The 14589-nt window shown below is 42.5% G+C and overlaps 1 protein-coding gene across 8 annotated transcripts in view; it reads right to left on the bottom strand.

Annotated features, from left to right (window-relative positions):
• The window catches only part of nadkb (NAD kinase b), a 114731-nt gene extending 101319 nt beyond the window's left edge, over positions 1-13412 (bottom strand). For 4 of the 8 annotated variants that reach the window (XM_059992090.1, XM_059992101.1, XM_059992080.1 and 1 more), the window contains exons 1-2: positions 9939-10028; positions 1812-2104 (exon numbers count right to left, since the gene is read on the bottom strand). In XM_059992090.1, the coding sequence (XP_059848073.1) occupies positions 1812-2104; positions 9939-9962 (317 nt within the window). In that variant the 5' untranslated portion in view covers positions 9963-10028. Of the gene's footprint in view, positions 1-1811; positions 2105-9938; positions 10029-13139 lie in introns of those variants that run through there. The other 4 variants (XM_059992130.1, XM_059992109.1, XM_059992120.1 and 1 more) reach the window with 4 other exon arrangements.
• Positions 13413-14589: the final 1177 nt, after the last annotated feature.

A 14589-nucleotide genomic window follows, 5' to 3' on the forward strand; every position in this document is an offset into this window, starting at 1 on the left:
ACTTATAACTGTGAGGCCAAGCGAGGTTCCAATGCCATATTTAATTTTGCTGATGACACCACTGTTGTTTGCCAAATCAAAAGTGGCGATGAATCAGCCACACAAGAGGGCAAACATGAAGAAAGAACACGTACAATAATGAAGAGAAGCACAGCAGTGCCTGTACTTCCTTAGAAGTTTGCAAAGATTTGGCATGCCTTTGAAAATTTTGACAAACTTGTACAGATGTGTGGTGGAGAGGTATATTAACTGGTTGCATCATGACCTAGTATGGAAACACCTACGCCCAAAGTAGTAGATACAGCCCAGCCCATCACAGGTAAAGTCCTCCCCACCACTGAACACATCTACAGAGTGCTGTCGTGGGAGAGCAGCATCCATTATCAAGGACCCCCAATGTCCAGGTAATAATTACTTTCTTTTCACTGCTACCACCAGGAAGGAGCCTCAGGACACACACCATCAGGTTCAGAAACAGTTATTACCACTCAACCATCATGAACCACAGGGGACAATTTCATTCAACTTCACTCATCCCATCACTGAACTGTGCCCATAAACTATGGACTCACTTTCAAGGACTCTATCTCATGTTCCCTATATATATATTGATTACTTATTATTTCTTTAATTTTCCTCTTTGTATTTGCAGTTCATTTTTTTATTTGCACATTGTTGTCCATTCTGTTGGATGCAGTCTTTCATTGATTCTATTGCATTTCTTGTATTTTCAGTGATTTCCCACAAAATGAATCTCAGGGTTATACATGGTGTCATATAGGTACTGAGGTAATAAATTTACTTTGAACTTAATCAGCTACATGGAAAAGGGGGAGCTTGCTGCATGGGCAACAGCTTGCTCTGCAGATCATACTGCCCTAGCTTGCATATCAAATGTAGATAATCAAGAAGCAACATCCATGGAAGACCCCAAACAACAGAGGGCCTCAGCTCCCCACGATGATGTTCTCCCTTTACTAAATCTTGTAATTTGACTACATTTACTTTGTCCATCTCAATTGCTATATTAGTGGAACATTGATAGCTACTCTATCTTCACCACAGAAATAAAACGTCTTTCCAAGGCACAAGTGTAACCCTCTCACCATAGGCTTGTAACGAATTAGCTCTTACTGTGAATTCAAACTAACAGAAACACAACTCTACAATGCATGGGAAATAATCAGAAGGCCATTTCCAATAAATAAACACATCTAAGGTAAATATGATATGCAAATTCACTGTTTGCCAGGAAACAACTTAGATCATACCAGTATAAACTTAGATTAAAACTGTACTGACATTTCAAACTAAAATTGAACTTTTTCCAAGGTCATGTGGATAATTAGCTAACTAAACGTTATCTGCACATTCTCTGTGAAACCAAAGTCTGCTTTAGGGTTTTCTGACAGCAATATCCATCCTTCCAAATGGGTTCCAAAATCATGTTCTTCTGAAATGTTCATTGTCCACTTCCATTTTCCTTCTTCGATCACGAGCTGTCTGGAAAATGGCTTCCCCGTTGTTTTCCCACATACTCTCCAAAAAAAATTAACAAGACAAATCCTATTGGCTAATTTAACAAGATTAACTTAACCAACTATTGTTTTTGTATTTTAAACAGTAAAAAATGAAATACTTGATTGTGGAATATAATTAAAGTGACACTTACTGTATTGTGAGAAAATCCACAAAAAAACCCAACAGCATAACTGTATTAATAAATTAGAACAAGGCCTTAAACCAGAGTATCACACAAGCAATACAATCCTCACCACCCCCCCCCCCCCCAACAGGTAGGAACAGTGTACCTGTGTCCAACCTTCCGATGGGTTTTACTTTTCCGTGGGGACTTTTCTACCTGCTCCTGTCTCTTAGGTGATAATTGATCTCGTTTTCTTGCCGAGGAGTTGGAGTCTTGCTTCTCAGATGGTGGCGGTGAGACTTCTTCATGCTTCTTGGATGATCGGCAACACCTTGTACGATCCCACTTCTCCTCACCGGGACAGGGTTTGCGTTCAGGCCCACCTCCAGACTCACTGGGAGCTGAAGTGGTCTCTTCCCCATTCAGGGCAGCAGATTTGCCCAATGAATCCATCCACAACTGAGAAACAAAAATGTTTGAAATTCTCCATCAATATCTTCATGACTGAAAACACTGAACACATTCAGGAGTGTACCAAATAAAGTGGCCACAGGAGTGGAATCCAGTGTGTTCTTTTGCTACTGCAGCCCATCCACTTCAAGGCTAAAGCTGTTGTGCATTCAGAGATGCTCTTCTGTACACCACTAATATAACGCATGTTTATTTGAATTACTGTCACCTTCCTGTCAGGTTTAACCAGTGTACCCATTCTTCTCTAGCTTCTCTCATTAACAAGGCATTTTTACTCACAGAACCACCACTCACTGGATATTTTTTGTTTTTCACCCCGTTCTCCATAAACTCTGGAGACTGCTGTGTGTGAAAGTCTCAGGAAATCGACAGTTTCTGAGATACTCAAACCACCCCATCTGGTACCAACAATCATTCCACAGTCAAAGTCACTTAAATCACATCGTTCCCATTCTGATATTTGGTTCTGAACAAATGAACCTCTTGACCATGTCTGCAAGCTTTTATGCATTGAGTTGCTGCCACATGATTGACTGATTAGATGTCTGTGTTAAAGATCAGATGTACCCAACTAATTTGTCACTGGGATTATGCACATGTTACTGAATTTAGAGAAAGCCTCTACTTGCAAAATATTTACAGGCTCTGGATTATGAGTTTCACTCCAATCATTAAAGTTGCCCTCGATTTGAATGCAGGACTCCTGATATTCTATAAGATGCTAGTATTCAATAAGAGGGGCAAAATGAGAAGAATCCAGAAACACGTGAGAATTTTAAGAACAAGATGTTCTAACGTAGGTCAACAAATACAAAAGTGCATGAAAATGTAGTGTTGAGCAAGCAGAGAGTCTGCAGAAAGACTTAGATTGGGAGAATGGGCAAAGAAGTGGCAGATGGAATACATTGTAAGTAAGTGTATGGTCATGCACTTTGGTACAAGGAATAAAGATGTAGAATATTGTGTAAACAGGTAAAATTTTTCAGAAGGGACTTGAGAAACGACATGCAGAATTCCTTAAAGGTTAACTTGCAGCTTCAGTCAGTGGTAAGGCAAATGCAATGTTAGCATTCATTTCAAGAGGACTAGACTATAAAAGAGAGGATGTAATACTGAGACTTTGTAAGGCAAAGGTCTGAACACATTTGAAGAATCTTGAGCAGTTTTGAGCCCTTGTCTAAGAAAGGATGTGCTGGCATTGGAGGGAGTCAAAGGAGGTTCACAAGAATGAACCCAGGAATAAAAGGGTTAACATATGAGAAGTGTTTAATGACTCTGGACCTGTACTTACTAGAGTTTAAAAGAATGAAACCTATTCAATTTTGAAAAGTCTAAATAGAATGGACGCAAAAAGGATGTTTCTAATAGTGGGGGAATCCAGGGCCAGAGAGCACTGCCTCAGAATAGAAGGACGTCCCTTTAGAACAGAGATGAGCAACAATTTCTTTTTCCAGAAAGAATGCATTCCCACAGATGGCTACAGAGGCCAAGTCATTGGGAATATTTTGAGTTCAGATGGTTAGTTTCTAGATTAATCAGGCTGAAAGGTTATGAGGAGAAAGCACAAGAATGGGTTGAGAAAGATAGTAAATTAGCCATGATCGAATGGCAGATGAGTCGAAAGATTCAAATCTGCTCCTATGTCTTATGATCATATGAAGAAATAGACTTGATGCAAGTTAAGACATAAGCAACATAGTTTTTTACTGAACAGGTATAAGGAGCAAGGCAAGTGTGCATGGAACAGTCAAGGCACAAATACTGCTGTCAGAATTCATACTTAAAACAAGTGAGGCAGCATCTATGGAATGAAATGAACAGATAATGTTGCAGGCAAAGACACTTCATCACAAAGCTGAAATATCGATAAGACAGAAGCAGAATTAGGTCATTCAGCCCAAGTCTGCTCCATCATTCCATCACGGCTGATCCCAGATCCCACTCAACTCCATACACCTGCCTTCTCACCATATCCTTTGCTGCCCTGACCAATCAGGAAACTATCAACTTCCACCTTAAATATACTCACGGACTTGGCCTCCACCACAGTCTGTGGCATTCCACAGATTCACAACTATCTGGCTAAAAAAAATTCCTTACCTCTGTTCTAAGAGATAGAACCTTAATTTTGAGGCTGTGCCCTCTAGTTCAGGATACCTCCTCCACAGGAAACATCCTCTCCACATCCACCATATCTAGATCTTTCAACATTCAGTAAGTTTCAATGATATCCTCCCCCCAACCTCCATCGAATTCTTCAAAATTCCGGTGAGTGCAAGCCCAAAGCCGCTAAATGCGTCTCATATTTTAGCCCATTCTTTCCTGGAATCATCCTCATGAACCACCTCTGGACTCTACAATGACAACGTATCCTTTCTGAGATGCGGGGCCCAAAACTGTTAACAATCCTCCAATTGCAGCCTAACTACTATCTTATAAAGGCTCAACTTCATCTCCTTGCTTTTATATTCTATTCCCCTTGAAATAAATGCCAACATTAACCACAGACTCAAGGTGTAAAGAAACTTTCTGGGAGTCTTGCACGAGACTCAGAAGTCCCTCTACACCTCTGATGTTTGAACCTTCTCCCCATTTAGATAACAGTCTGCACTACTGTTGCTTATACCAAAACGCATTACCACTGTATCCCATCTGTCACTTTTTTGCCCATTCTTCCAATTTGTCCAAGTCCTGCTACAAATGCATTGCTTCCTCAGCACTACCTACCCCTCCAACTATCTTGGTATCATCTGCAATCTCTGTCACAAAGCCATCAATTCCATTATCCAAATCATTGACAAAGAATGTGAAAAGTAGCTGTCCCAATACTTACCCCTGAGGAACACCACTATTCACTGGCAGCCAACCACAAAAGGCCCCCTTTAATCCCACTCATTACCTCCTGCCTGAGAGCCATTCCTCTATCCATGCCAGTATCTTCCCTGTGAAAGATCATGACCAATGCATCCATTATCTCTTCAGCAACCCTCTCAAGACACTGGGATGTAGTCCATTTAGTCCAGATGACTTACCCATCTTAAGACCTTTCAGTTTGCCTAGCACTTTTTCCACTGTAATATCAATGGCACTCAATCCTGCTCCCTGACACTCACAGACCTATGGCACACTGCTAGTGTCATCCAAACTGGATTGATGTAGAACATTAAGTTTATCTACCATTTCTTTGTCCCCATTATTACCTCACCAGCATCATTTTCCAGCAGTCCAATGTCAACTCTCACTTCACTTTTACTTCTTACGACAAAAATTAGTTTCCTGCTTTATATTATTGTTAGTGTATCCTCATATTTCATCTTTTCCCTTCTTATGGCTTTTTAGCTGCCTTCTGTTGCATTTTAAAAGCTCCCGATCTCCAACTTCCCTGTCACTTTTGCTACCTTTATGCACTTTCCTCGACTTTTATGCAGTCCTCAACTTCCAATGTCAGCCATGGTTGCCTGCCCCTGCCACTTAAGAACAACCTCTTCTGTGGGACATATCTATCTTGCACCTTGTGAACTATTTCTAGAAACTCTCTGCTCTGCTGTCATCTCCGACAGTATCCTCCTCCAATCCACCTGGGCAAGCTCCTCTCTTATGCCTCTGTAATTCCTTTTATTCCACTGTGATACTGATACATGTGACTTGTGCTTCCCCCTCGCAAACTGCAGTATGAATTCAATCATGTTATGATCAGTCTCCCAAGAGTTCCTTTGCATCAAGCTCCCTAATAAGATCTGGGTTATTGTACAACACCCAAAGACAGCCTTCCCCAAAGTAGGCTCAAGCACAAGCTGTGCTAAACAGCCATCTCGCAGGCATTCAACCAAATCTCCTTTCTTGCAATCTGACACCAACCTGATTTTCCCAATCCCTTGAATATTGAAGTTCCCCCATTACAATTGTGCCATTATCCTTGTTACATGACTTTTCCAGCTCCCTTTACAATCTCAACCCCACAGCTTGGTTACTATGTGGAGGCCTATGAGATTCCCATAATGGTTTTTTTTTTAAAAACGCTTGCAGTTTCTTAACGTCACCCACAAAGGTTCAACATTCTCCAATCTCATGTCACCTCTGTCTAAAGATGTAATTCCGTCTCTCCATCTCGTACCAACATAGTCATAGCCTTCCTGCTTGTCCTTTCAATAAAAAGTATATCCTTTGATTTCGAGCTCCCAACTGTGCCCTTTTTACCAGTCACAACTCAGTGATGCCCACAATATCATACTGACCAATCTCTAATTGTGCCAGGAGTTCATCCACTTTATTCCAAATGCTATGCACATTTAAATACAGCACCTTCAGTCCTGCATTCTTCGCCCTATTGAATTTTGCATCTGTGGTACAATTTAACTCTTTGCATTTGTACCCGATCATTGGCTTGTCCTTCCTTACACACATGTTATTCATCATCTACTTGTAAACCTGTTGGCTCATCCTTAGTTCTAGCTAACTGGCTCCCACTCCCCTGCCATCTTATTTAAACCACTCCTAAGAACTCTCGTAAACCTACCCACAAGAATATTGGTCCTCCTCAGATTCAAGTGCAACCGGTCCCTTATGTACAGGTCATACCTGCCCCAGAAGATGTCCCAATCATCCTGAAATCTGAATCCCTCCCCCTTGTGCCAATTCTTCAGCCACACATTTATCTGCCATCTCATTCTATTCCTATCTTCACTGTTGTGTGGCAATCCTGAGATTATTACCCTTGAGCTCCTGCTTCTCAGCTTCCTTCCTAACTGCTTCTATTCTTTGTTCAGGACCTCCTCTCTTTTTCTGTAAATCATCAGTACCAATAGGTACCATGACTTCTGGGTACTCACCCTCCCTTTTCAGGATATTGTGAACACATTTAGAAACATCACAGACCCTGACATCTGGGAGACAAACTACCTTCCAAGTTTCTTTTTCACGTCCACAAAATCACCTATCTGTCACCCATTGCTGCTGCCATCCTCTTCAGTTTCTTGCCCTTCTCAGCAACAGAGCCAGACTCAGATTTGCTGAGTTCATACAACACAGAATAGTACAGAACAGTACACAACTATTTAATCTCCTCCATGATCAGTCTAACCTTTCCCTCCTCCATAGCCCACAAACTTCCAATTATTTTTCATCCATGTGCCTATCTCAGTGTCTCTTAAATGCCCCTATTGAATCAGCCTCTACCACCACCCCTGGCAGTGCGTTCAAGGTGTTTCCCACTTTGTATAAACAATCTTCCTCGGCCATCTGCCCTAAATTTTCCACCACTTACCTGAAACTTCCACCATTTTGTGTTGCTCAAGATTTCTAGCATCCGCAAAGTTTGTGTACATGCTATCAGACATGTTATGGGAGAGATAATATGCAATGGCATGGATACACGTGGTATGAAATTTCATAGACAAACACAAAACCTAAATTGACATACAGTGGTATCTTTTCCCACGGTAGGTGGTAGGGGTATCAAAATCAAAGTATTTCCTAATTTCCTATGGGGTGGGGAGGGAGGTCGAAATCCAGAAGGCACAGCCTCAGAACAGAAAAACATCACTTTAGGAGCAATTTCTTTAGCCAGAGGGAGGTGAATCTTGGCTGTGGAGGCCAAGTCATCGGGTATATTTAAAATAGTGGTTGATAGGTTCCTGACTAATCAGGGCATCAAAGGTTATGGGAAGAAGGCAGGAGAGTGGGATTGAAAGGAATAATAAATCAGACATGGAATGGTGAGCACACTTGATGGGCCAAATGGCTAATTCTGCTCCTATATTTTATGGTCCTGCTATCAAACCCAGGTTTATTGTCCAATGCACAAGAACATCTTTGCGAAAGGGCACAAGATTAAGATGAAAAGAAGTTCAACAGGGGAGCCAAGGGAAATGTTTGTTTTAAACATATTCAGAGGTTGATATCTGGAAAATGCTGTCAGAGGTGTTGGAGTCAAATACATAGCTATATTTTTAAGACATATAGATAAGCATTTAACTAGCAAGGCAGAGAAGGAGAAAGCAGACTCTTCAGATACTGGAATATGGGGCAAAAGCACATAGTTGAATGGACAGCTAGTTAGGCAGCACCTTATTAATTATTATTGGTTTATTATTGTCACATGCACTAAGATATAGTGGAAAAACTTCTCTTACATACTGGTTCTTAAGGATCTGGGGAAGGAAATGGCCATTTCCGTTTTGGGTTGAGACCCTTCATCTCGATGGCTTTGAAGATTGCAGACAAATAGAATGAATGCACAGATAAAGCCTGAATGATTGTCTAAAACAGAGATTCCAAACCAGGCATCTGTGGATACCTTGCTTAACGGTATTAATCCATGGCATAAAAAAAGGTTAGGAAAGCCTGGCCTAAAGCAAAGATAATATACAAGAGCAGAAATTGCTGGAAACACTCAGCAGGTCAGGCAACAACTGGAAGTGTACTGCAAATAAATAGGCCCTTCAAGCCATCACTTCCTTGGCAACCTTTCAGCCCAATTCCACATCAGGGTATACACTTGCGGAAATTGAAAGAGTTAACATAAAACCACAGGCCCTTCATAAGAAATTGCTTCTACCAGAAACATTTTCCCACTTCTGCCTCCCACAGATGCTACCCAATTAATTTGGAAATGTTTCCAGCATTTTGTTTTAACTCAGAACATAGTCCCTACAGCCCATGATGTTGTGCCAACCTGTTAACTTCCAGTCTCCAATCTAATCCTTCCCTCCTACATCGACCTTCATTTTTCCTATTGCCCATGTGCCTATCTAAGCACTCCTAATGCATCTACCACCTCCCCTAGCAGCATGTTGCATACACCCACCACTCTCTGCAAAACCCTGCCTCTAACATCCCTCCCCATACTTTCCTTAAAGTGTGGCTATCTATTAGCCCTTCCTAACTTGGGACAAAGTCTTGCTGCCTACTCTACATCTCTTATTATCTTGTACACCTCCATCAAGTCAACTCTCATCTTCCTCCACTCCAACCTATCCTCATAAAATATGATCTCTAATCCAGGCAGCATCCTGGTAAATCTCCCCTATACCCTCTCTAAAGCTTCCACATCCTTCCTATAATGAGGCAAATAGAACTGAACACAATACTCCTAGCATGGTCTAACCAGAGATTTACCAAGCTGCAAAATTACCTCTCCGCTCCTGAAATCAATCCTCTAACTAATGAGGGTGATATGCTGTCTTAACCACCCTATCAACCTTTGCCACAACTGAGGGATCTGTGAACATGAAACCCAAGATCCTTCTGTTCCTCCAAATTCCATTTACTTTGAATTCAGAATCTGATTTTTCTTTTAATTTCAGACTTCCAGCATATACAGATTAAATTGTTTTCAAGAAATCATGGTACATGTTGAGAGAGGCAAGACTGGATGAGAAAAGAGAAAGAGGTTTAAGATAGAAGTGAAGCAAAGCTGCATCAACTTCCTGGACCCTGTACAGGTTACAAAGGAGGAGGTGTTGGCACGGGATAAGGATGCCGTGTCAGCTACCCCACAGAGTGTTATACGGCCAGCTACATCATGGTCCACCCTCAGCTGGAGGGCCGAAGAAGCGCTACAAGGATCAGATGAAGAACGCTTTTAAGGAAGTGCAAGATCAGACCTGAGGACCTGGAGGATGTTGCTGCTGACCGTAACACTTGGTGACAGCTGTGTAGGGACGGGGTTCGTATTCTGGAGATGGAAAGAACAACTAGAAGAGAGCAGAAGAGAGCCAGGAGAAATGCAGCCATGGTTGCCATTACTACCACCACATATACATGTCCCACCTGCAATAGAGCTTGTGGGTCCAAGATAGAACTGTATAGTCAAAGATCTCACCGTTAAAGGAGTGGACGTCGTCATTGGATTTTGATGGACAACCGAAGCAGCAGCAAATCAGGGTGGATAAATCCCAAGGGCCTGACAAGGTGTTCCCTCAGACCCTATGGGAGGCAAGTTAATAATTGCTGGAGCTCCACAGAGATATTTAAAACGTCCTTGGCGATAGGCGAGGCACCAAAGGATTAGAGGATAGCCAAAGTTGTTTCTCAGTTTAGAAAAGATTGTAAACAGAAACCAGGAAATTATAGGCCAGAGGGTCTGACATTAGTTGTGGAAAAGCTGTTGGAAGGTATTCTCAGGGACAGGACATCTAGGTATTCAGATATACATGGACTGATTAAGGATAGTCAGAATGCCTATGTGGGTGGTAAGTCATATCTAACCAATCTTACAGAGGAAGTTAGCAGGAAAGTGGATGAAGGCAAGGCAGTAGATGTTGTCTGCATGGACTTTAGCAAGCCATTTGACATGGGAGGCTAGTTAAAAAGGTTCAGTCACTTGACATTCAAGACGAGGTCATAAATTGAATTAGACAGTGGCTTTGTGGGAGAAGTCAGAGTGGTACAGGGTTTCGCATGGATCACTGCTGGGTCTGTTGTTGTTTGTCATTTATAATATCAATGATCTGGATGATAATATGGTTAACTGGATCAGCAAATTTGTGGTGACAAATGGCAGATGGCAGATGGAATTAATGCAGACAAGTGCAAAGTTTTGGACTTTGGTATGACCATCTAGAGTAGGTTTTACAATGAACAGTAGGGCAGTGAGGAGTGGGTAGAACAAAGGGATCTGGGAAAACAGGTATATAATTCATTGTAAGTGGCTTTACAGGTGGATAGGGTCATAAAGAAAGTTTTTGGCACTTTGATCTTCATAAATCAATGTACTGAGCACAGAGATAAGATGTTATTTTGACGTTGGTGGCCTAAATTGGAACTGGAATAAATTGGAATATTGCAGGCAGTTTTCGTCACCAACCCACATAAAAAATGTAAACAAGGTTGAAAGAGTGCAGGGAAAATTTACAAGGGTGTTGCTGGGTCTGGAGTACCTGAGATATAAGGAAAGACTGAATAGCTTAGGACTGTATTCTTTAGAACGTAGAAAATTGAGATTTGATAGAGCTAGACAAAACTATGTGGGGTATAGATAGGGTAAATGCAAGTAGGCTTTTTCCACCAGGTACGGTGGGACTGCTACATAACGTCATGGGTGAAGGGTGAAAAGTTTAAGGGGAACATGAGGGGAAACTTCTTCACTCATGTGACAGTGTGACAGTGTGCTGCCAGTGGAAGTCATCCAAACAAGTTTGATTTCAATGTTAAAGAGGAAGTCTGGATAGGTACATGGATAGTCAGGGTATGGAGGCTACGGTCCAGGTGCAGCTCCCTGGGAGAAGACTATTTAAATGGTTTTGTCATGGACTAGATGGGCTGAAGGACCCATTTCTGTGCTGTTCTTCTCTATAGCTCGATACTTTAGAATAGAGAAAACAGCTAATCTTTCACAATCCCTGATATCACACAGATCTGGCAGGCAAGTGCATGATCCAACTGTGCTTCATATCACCTCACTCCACCTCACAACAAAAAGATGAAACAGAGATGGAAAATCTGCAGATATTGTAATCTGGAGCAACAGGCAGACGGGCAGAATTCAACAGGCTGAGCAGCAGCTGTGTGGGGTGGGGTGGGGGTGAAGAAACTGTCAGTATTTTGGGTCAAGACCCTGACAGCAGGGATGCTGATTCCAGCAGCTTGTTTTGAGCTGAAGCAGATAACCTTTACACAGCTTACTGCCATTGCCACCTTATCAGACACATCCCACCCTCCCTCCACCAACACAGATGCTGCCTGACGTAGAACAGCACAGTGCAGAAACAGGCACTCCAGTTATCCATGCCAAATTAAACTAAATCCCTTCTGCCAGCACATGATCAACATTCCTCCCTTCCCTACATGTTCAGGTATCCATGCAACAACTGCTTCAACACCACTGTCAAACCTGCTTCCACCACCATTCCCAGGCAGCCCATACCAAGCACTAAGGTATGAAGGGCTATGATCCAATTGCAGGCCAATGGGATTGCACAGTATAATAGTTCAGCATGGACTAACTGGGCCTGTTGCTGTGCTGTAGTATTCCATGACTCACAACTTTGTAAAAAAAAACAACTCATGCATCCCCTTTAAACTTTCCCTCTCTCACCTTAAGCATGTCCTCTTGTACTTTACATTTCAACTCTGAGAAAAAGATTCTGTCAACCCAATTTTATCAGCTTAACCCCTCAGCCTCCAGAAAAAAACCTGCTGAGTATTTCCAGAGACCCATTTCTGGTTTACCTAGGGCAGCGATGCCCAATGGCAAAGGACATTCTTTTAAGATGAGAGGAAGAAAGTTCAAGAGAAATGTCAGAGGTAGTTTTTTTTTGACGGAGAGTGCTTAGTGCTAGGAACACACTGCCATGGTGGGTTGTGGTAGAAGCAGGTAAATTTAGGACACTTAAAAGACTCTTAGATGTGCATACGATGAAAAGAAAATAGAAGGCAACATAAAATACTGAAGGAACTCAGCAGGCCAAGCAGCATCTATGGTGGGAAATAAACAATCGACATTTCAGGCCAAGTCTCTTCATTAAGACTGGAAAGGCAGAGGGAAGAAGCCACAGCGTAGGGGAAAGGAAAATAGTACAAATGGCAGGTGACAGGTGAAACCAGGTGAGGGGAGGGGGAATACGTGAGCGACGTAGAGGGCTGAAGGAGGAATCAGGCAGCAGTGGACAGTGGGCTATGGAAGAAAGGAGGAGGGTCACCAGGAGATCAGGAGTAAGAGAGGAACTAGAATGGGGAATGTAAAAAGAAAAAGGGGAGAGGATAGAAATTACCAGGAGCTAGAGAGATCGATGTTCAATTATGGAGCATTCTGGACTGCGTAGGAAGGAGGGGCCCTAAAGCAACCTGCATCTCATCTCCCTCACTTTACAACCTAACCTGACCTGCCTGGCTTGGCCAGGATGCAAGGGAGAAACATAACTCAAGGCAGAGTCTAAAGGAGTTAAGGGATAAAAGGGTGCAGAAGAACCGGGGTAGGGCGGAGCAAAAGACGAAGGGGAGGTCCTGCAAGAGGTGAGCAAAGGGCTTAATGCAAGACCTGTTCTGGAGATTGAGTTACACCCACTGAGACGCTTTAACTTACAACAGAACATTAACCAGGCGTCATACCCTGGGACTGGAGCCAAGTGAAGGCCCTCGTGGGGCTCGGCGCCCTCACCCTCACCTCCAACCCCGCTGCAGCACTTCACACGAAGCTGAGGCCCCCGAAAGCGGCCAGACTCCCCCAGACCCAGCCTACCTGCCCACCCGTAACAACAACGACGATTCCGATTGGCCGCGGCGCACGAGTACCGCACCCACGATTCGCCAGCGATTAATCCGCATCCGCCCATCCAATCGGGAGTCAGGAAGGGCTCGTCCGTTCATTTGACAGAGATTCTGTGTTATGATTGGTTGAGGTGTGAAGGCCCCTCCCCTATACTTGTCAAGGAAGGAATTTTTACTCCGTAAACACAAATAATCTGCAGATCACAAACAAGAGAAAATCCAAACCAACGCACACAAAGGCAGTATCTATGGAGAGGATTGTTATAGATCTCTTTGGTGTCGACCTTCTTGAAAGTATATGCTAGGATTACAAAGCAAATGTTTACATTGCATTTGTAAATTTAGACCGTCTCCACACAGAGAAAACTTTTTTGTTTTTATTTGCAATATAGTTCTATCCTAACGTTATTCATTGTCAACGGAGCTAAGTGGAAGCTCTGATAAATAAAGCTAACTAGAAGTAATAAGGAGGCCAAGCGCTGCCTCATGAACAGAATCAGGTTTATTATCACCGGCATGTGACGTGAAATTTGTTGACTTAGCATACATTTATTAACATACACAGAACGGCACATCACAATGTATACAGCAAATGCTGGTTGGTCTGCAGATCTACTGCACAATACTGTCAGCTCAGGATGTATTGACATTTCAACTTCTTCCAAGATCAAACAAATGCATCCCTCCCACAAAACCCTCTATTTGTCTATTATCCATGTGCCTATCCAAGAGTCTCATAAATGCCGCAATGTCTCTGCCTCTACCACAGCCCCTGACAGTGCGTTCCACTCATTAACCATTCTCTGTGTTAAAACCTGCCTCTGACATCTCTTCAATACTTTTGTCCAATCACCTTAAAATTATGCCTTCTCACATTAGCAATTTCCATCAGAGGAAAATGTCTCTGGCTGTCTACTCTGTCTATAATTCTTATCAAGTCACATCTCATCCTCATTCCCTCCAAAGAAAAAAGCCCTAGCTCACCAAACCTAAACTTATAAGACATGGTCTCTAATCCAGGCCGCATCCTGGTAAATGTCCTTTGCATCATCTTCCACATTCTTTCCAATAATGACACAAAATTTATCATCAAACATTCCCACCATCTTGGCCATCCCACCTTTTCAAGGCTCTGAATAGACAGGAGAGACAGAAGCCTGAAGTTCCACACCACAAGGTTCAAAAAAGTCACTTCCCTTCAAACATTCAGCTCTTGAACCAACTCTAATCATTAATGTTGACTGTCCATTTCCCCCCTGAGATGT

This window comes from Hypanus sabinus, chromosome 2 (assembly GCF_030144855.1).
Source record: "Hypanus sabinus isolate sHypSab1 chromosome 2, sHypSab1.hap1, whole genome shotgun sequence".
In the NCBI taxonomy this organism is placed as follows: Eukaryota; Metazoa; Chordata; class Chondrichthyes; order Myliobatiformes; family Dasyatidae; genus Hypanus; species Hypanus sabinus.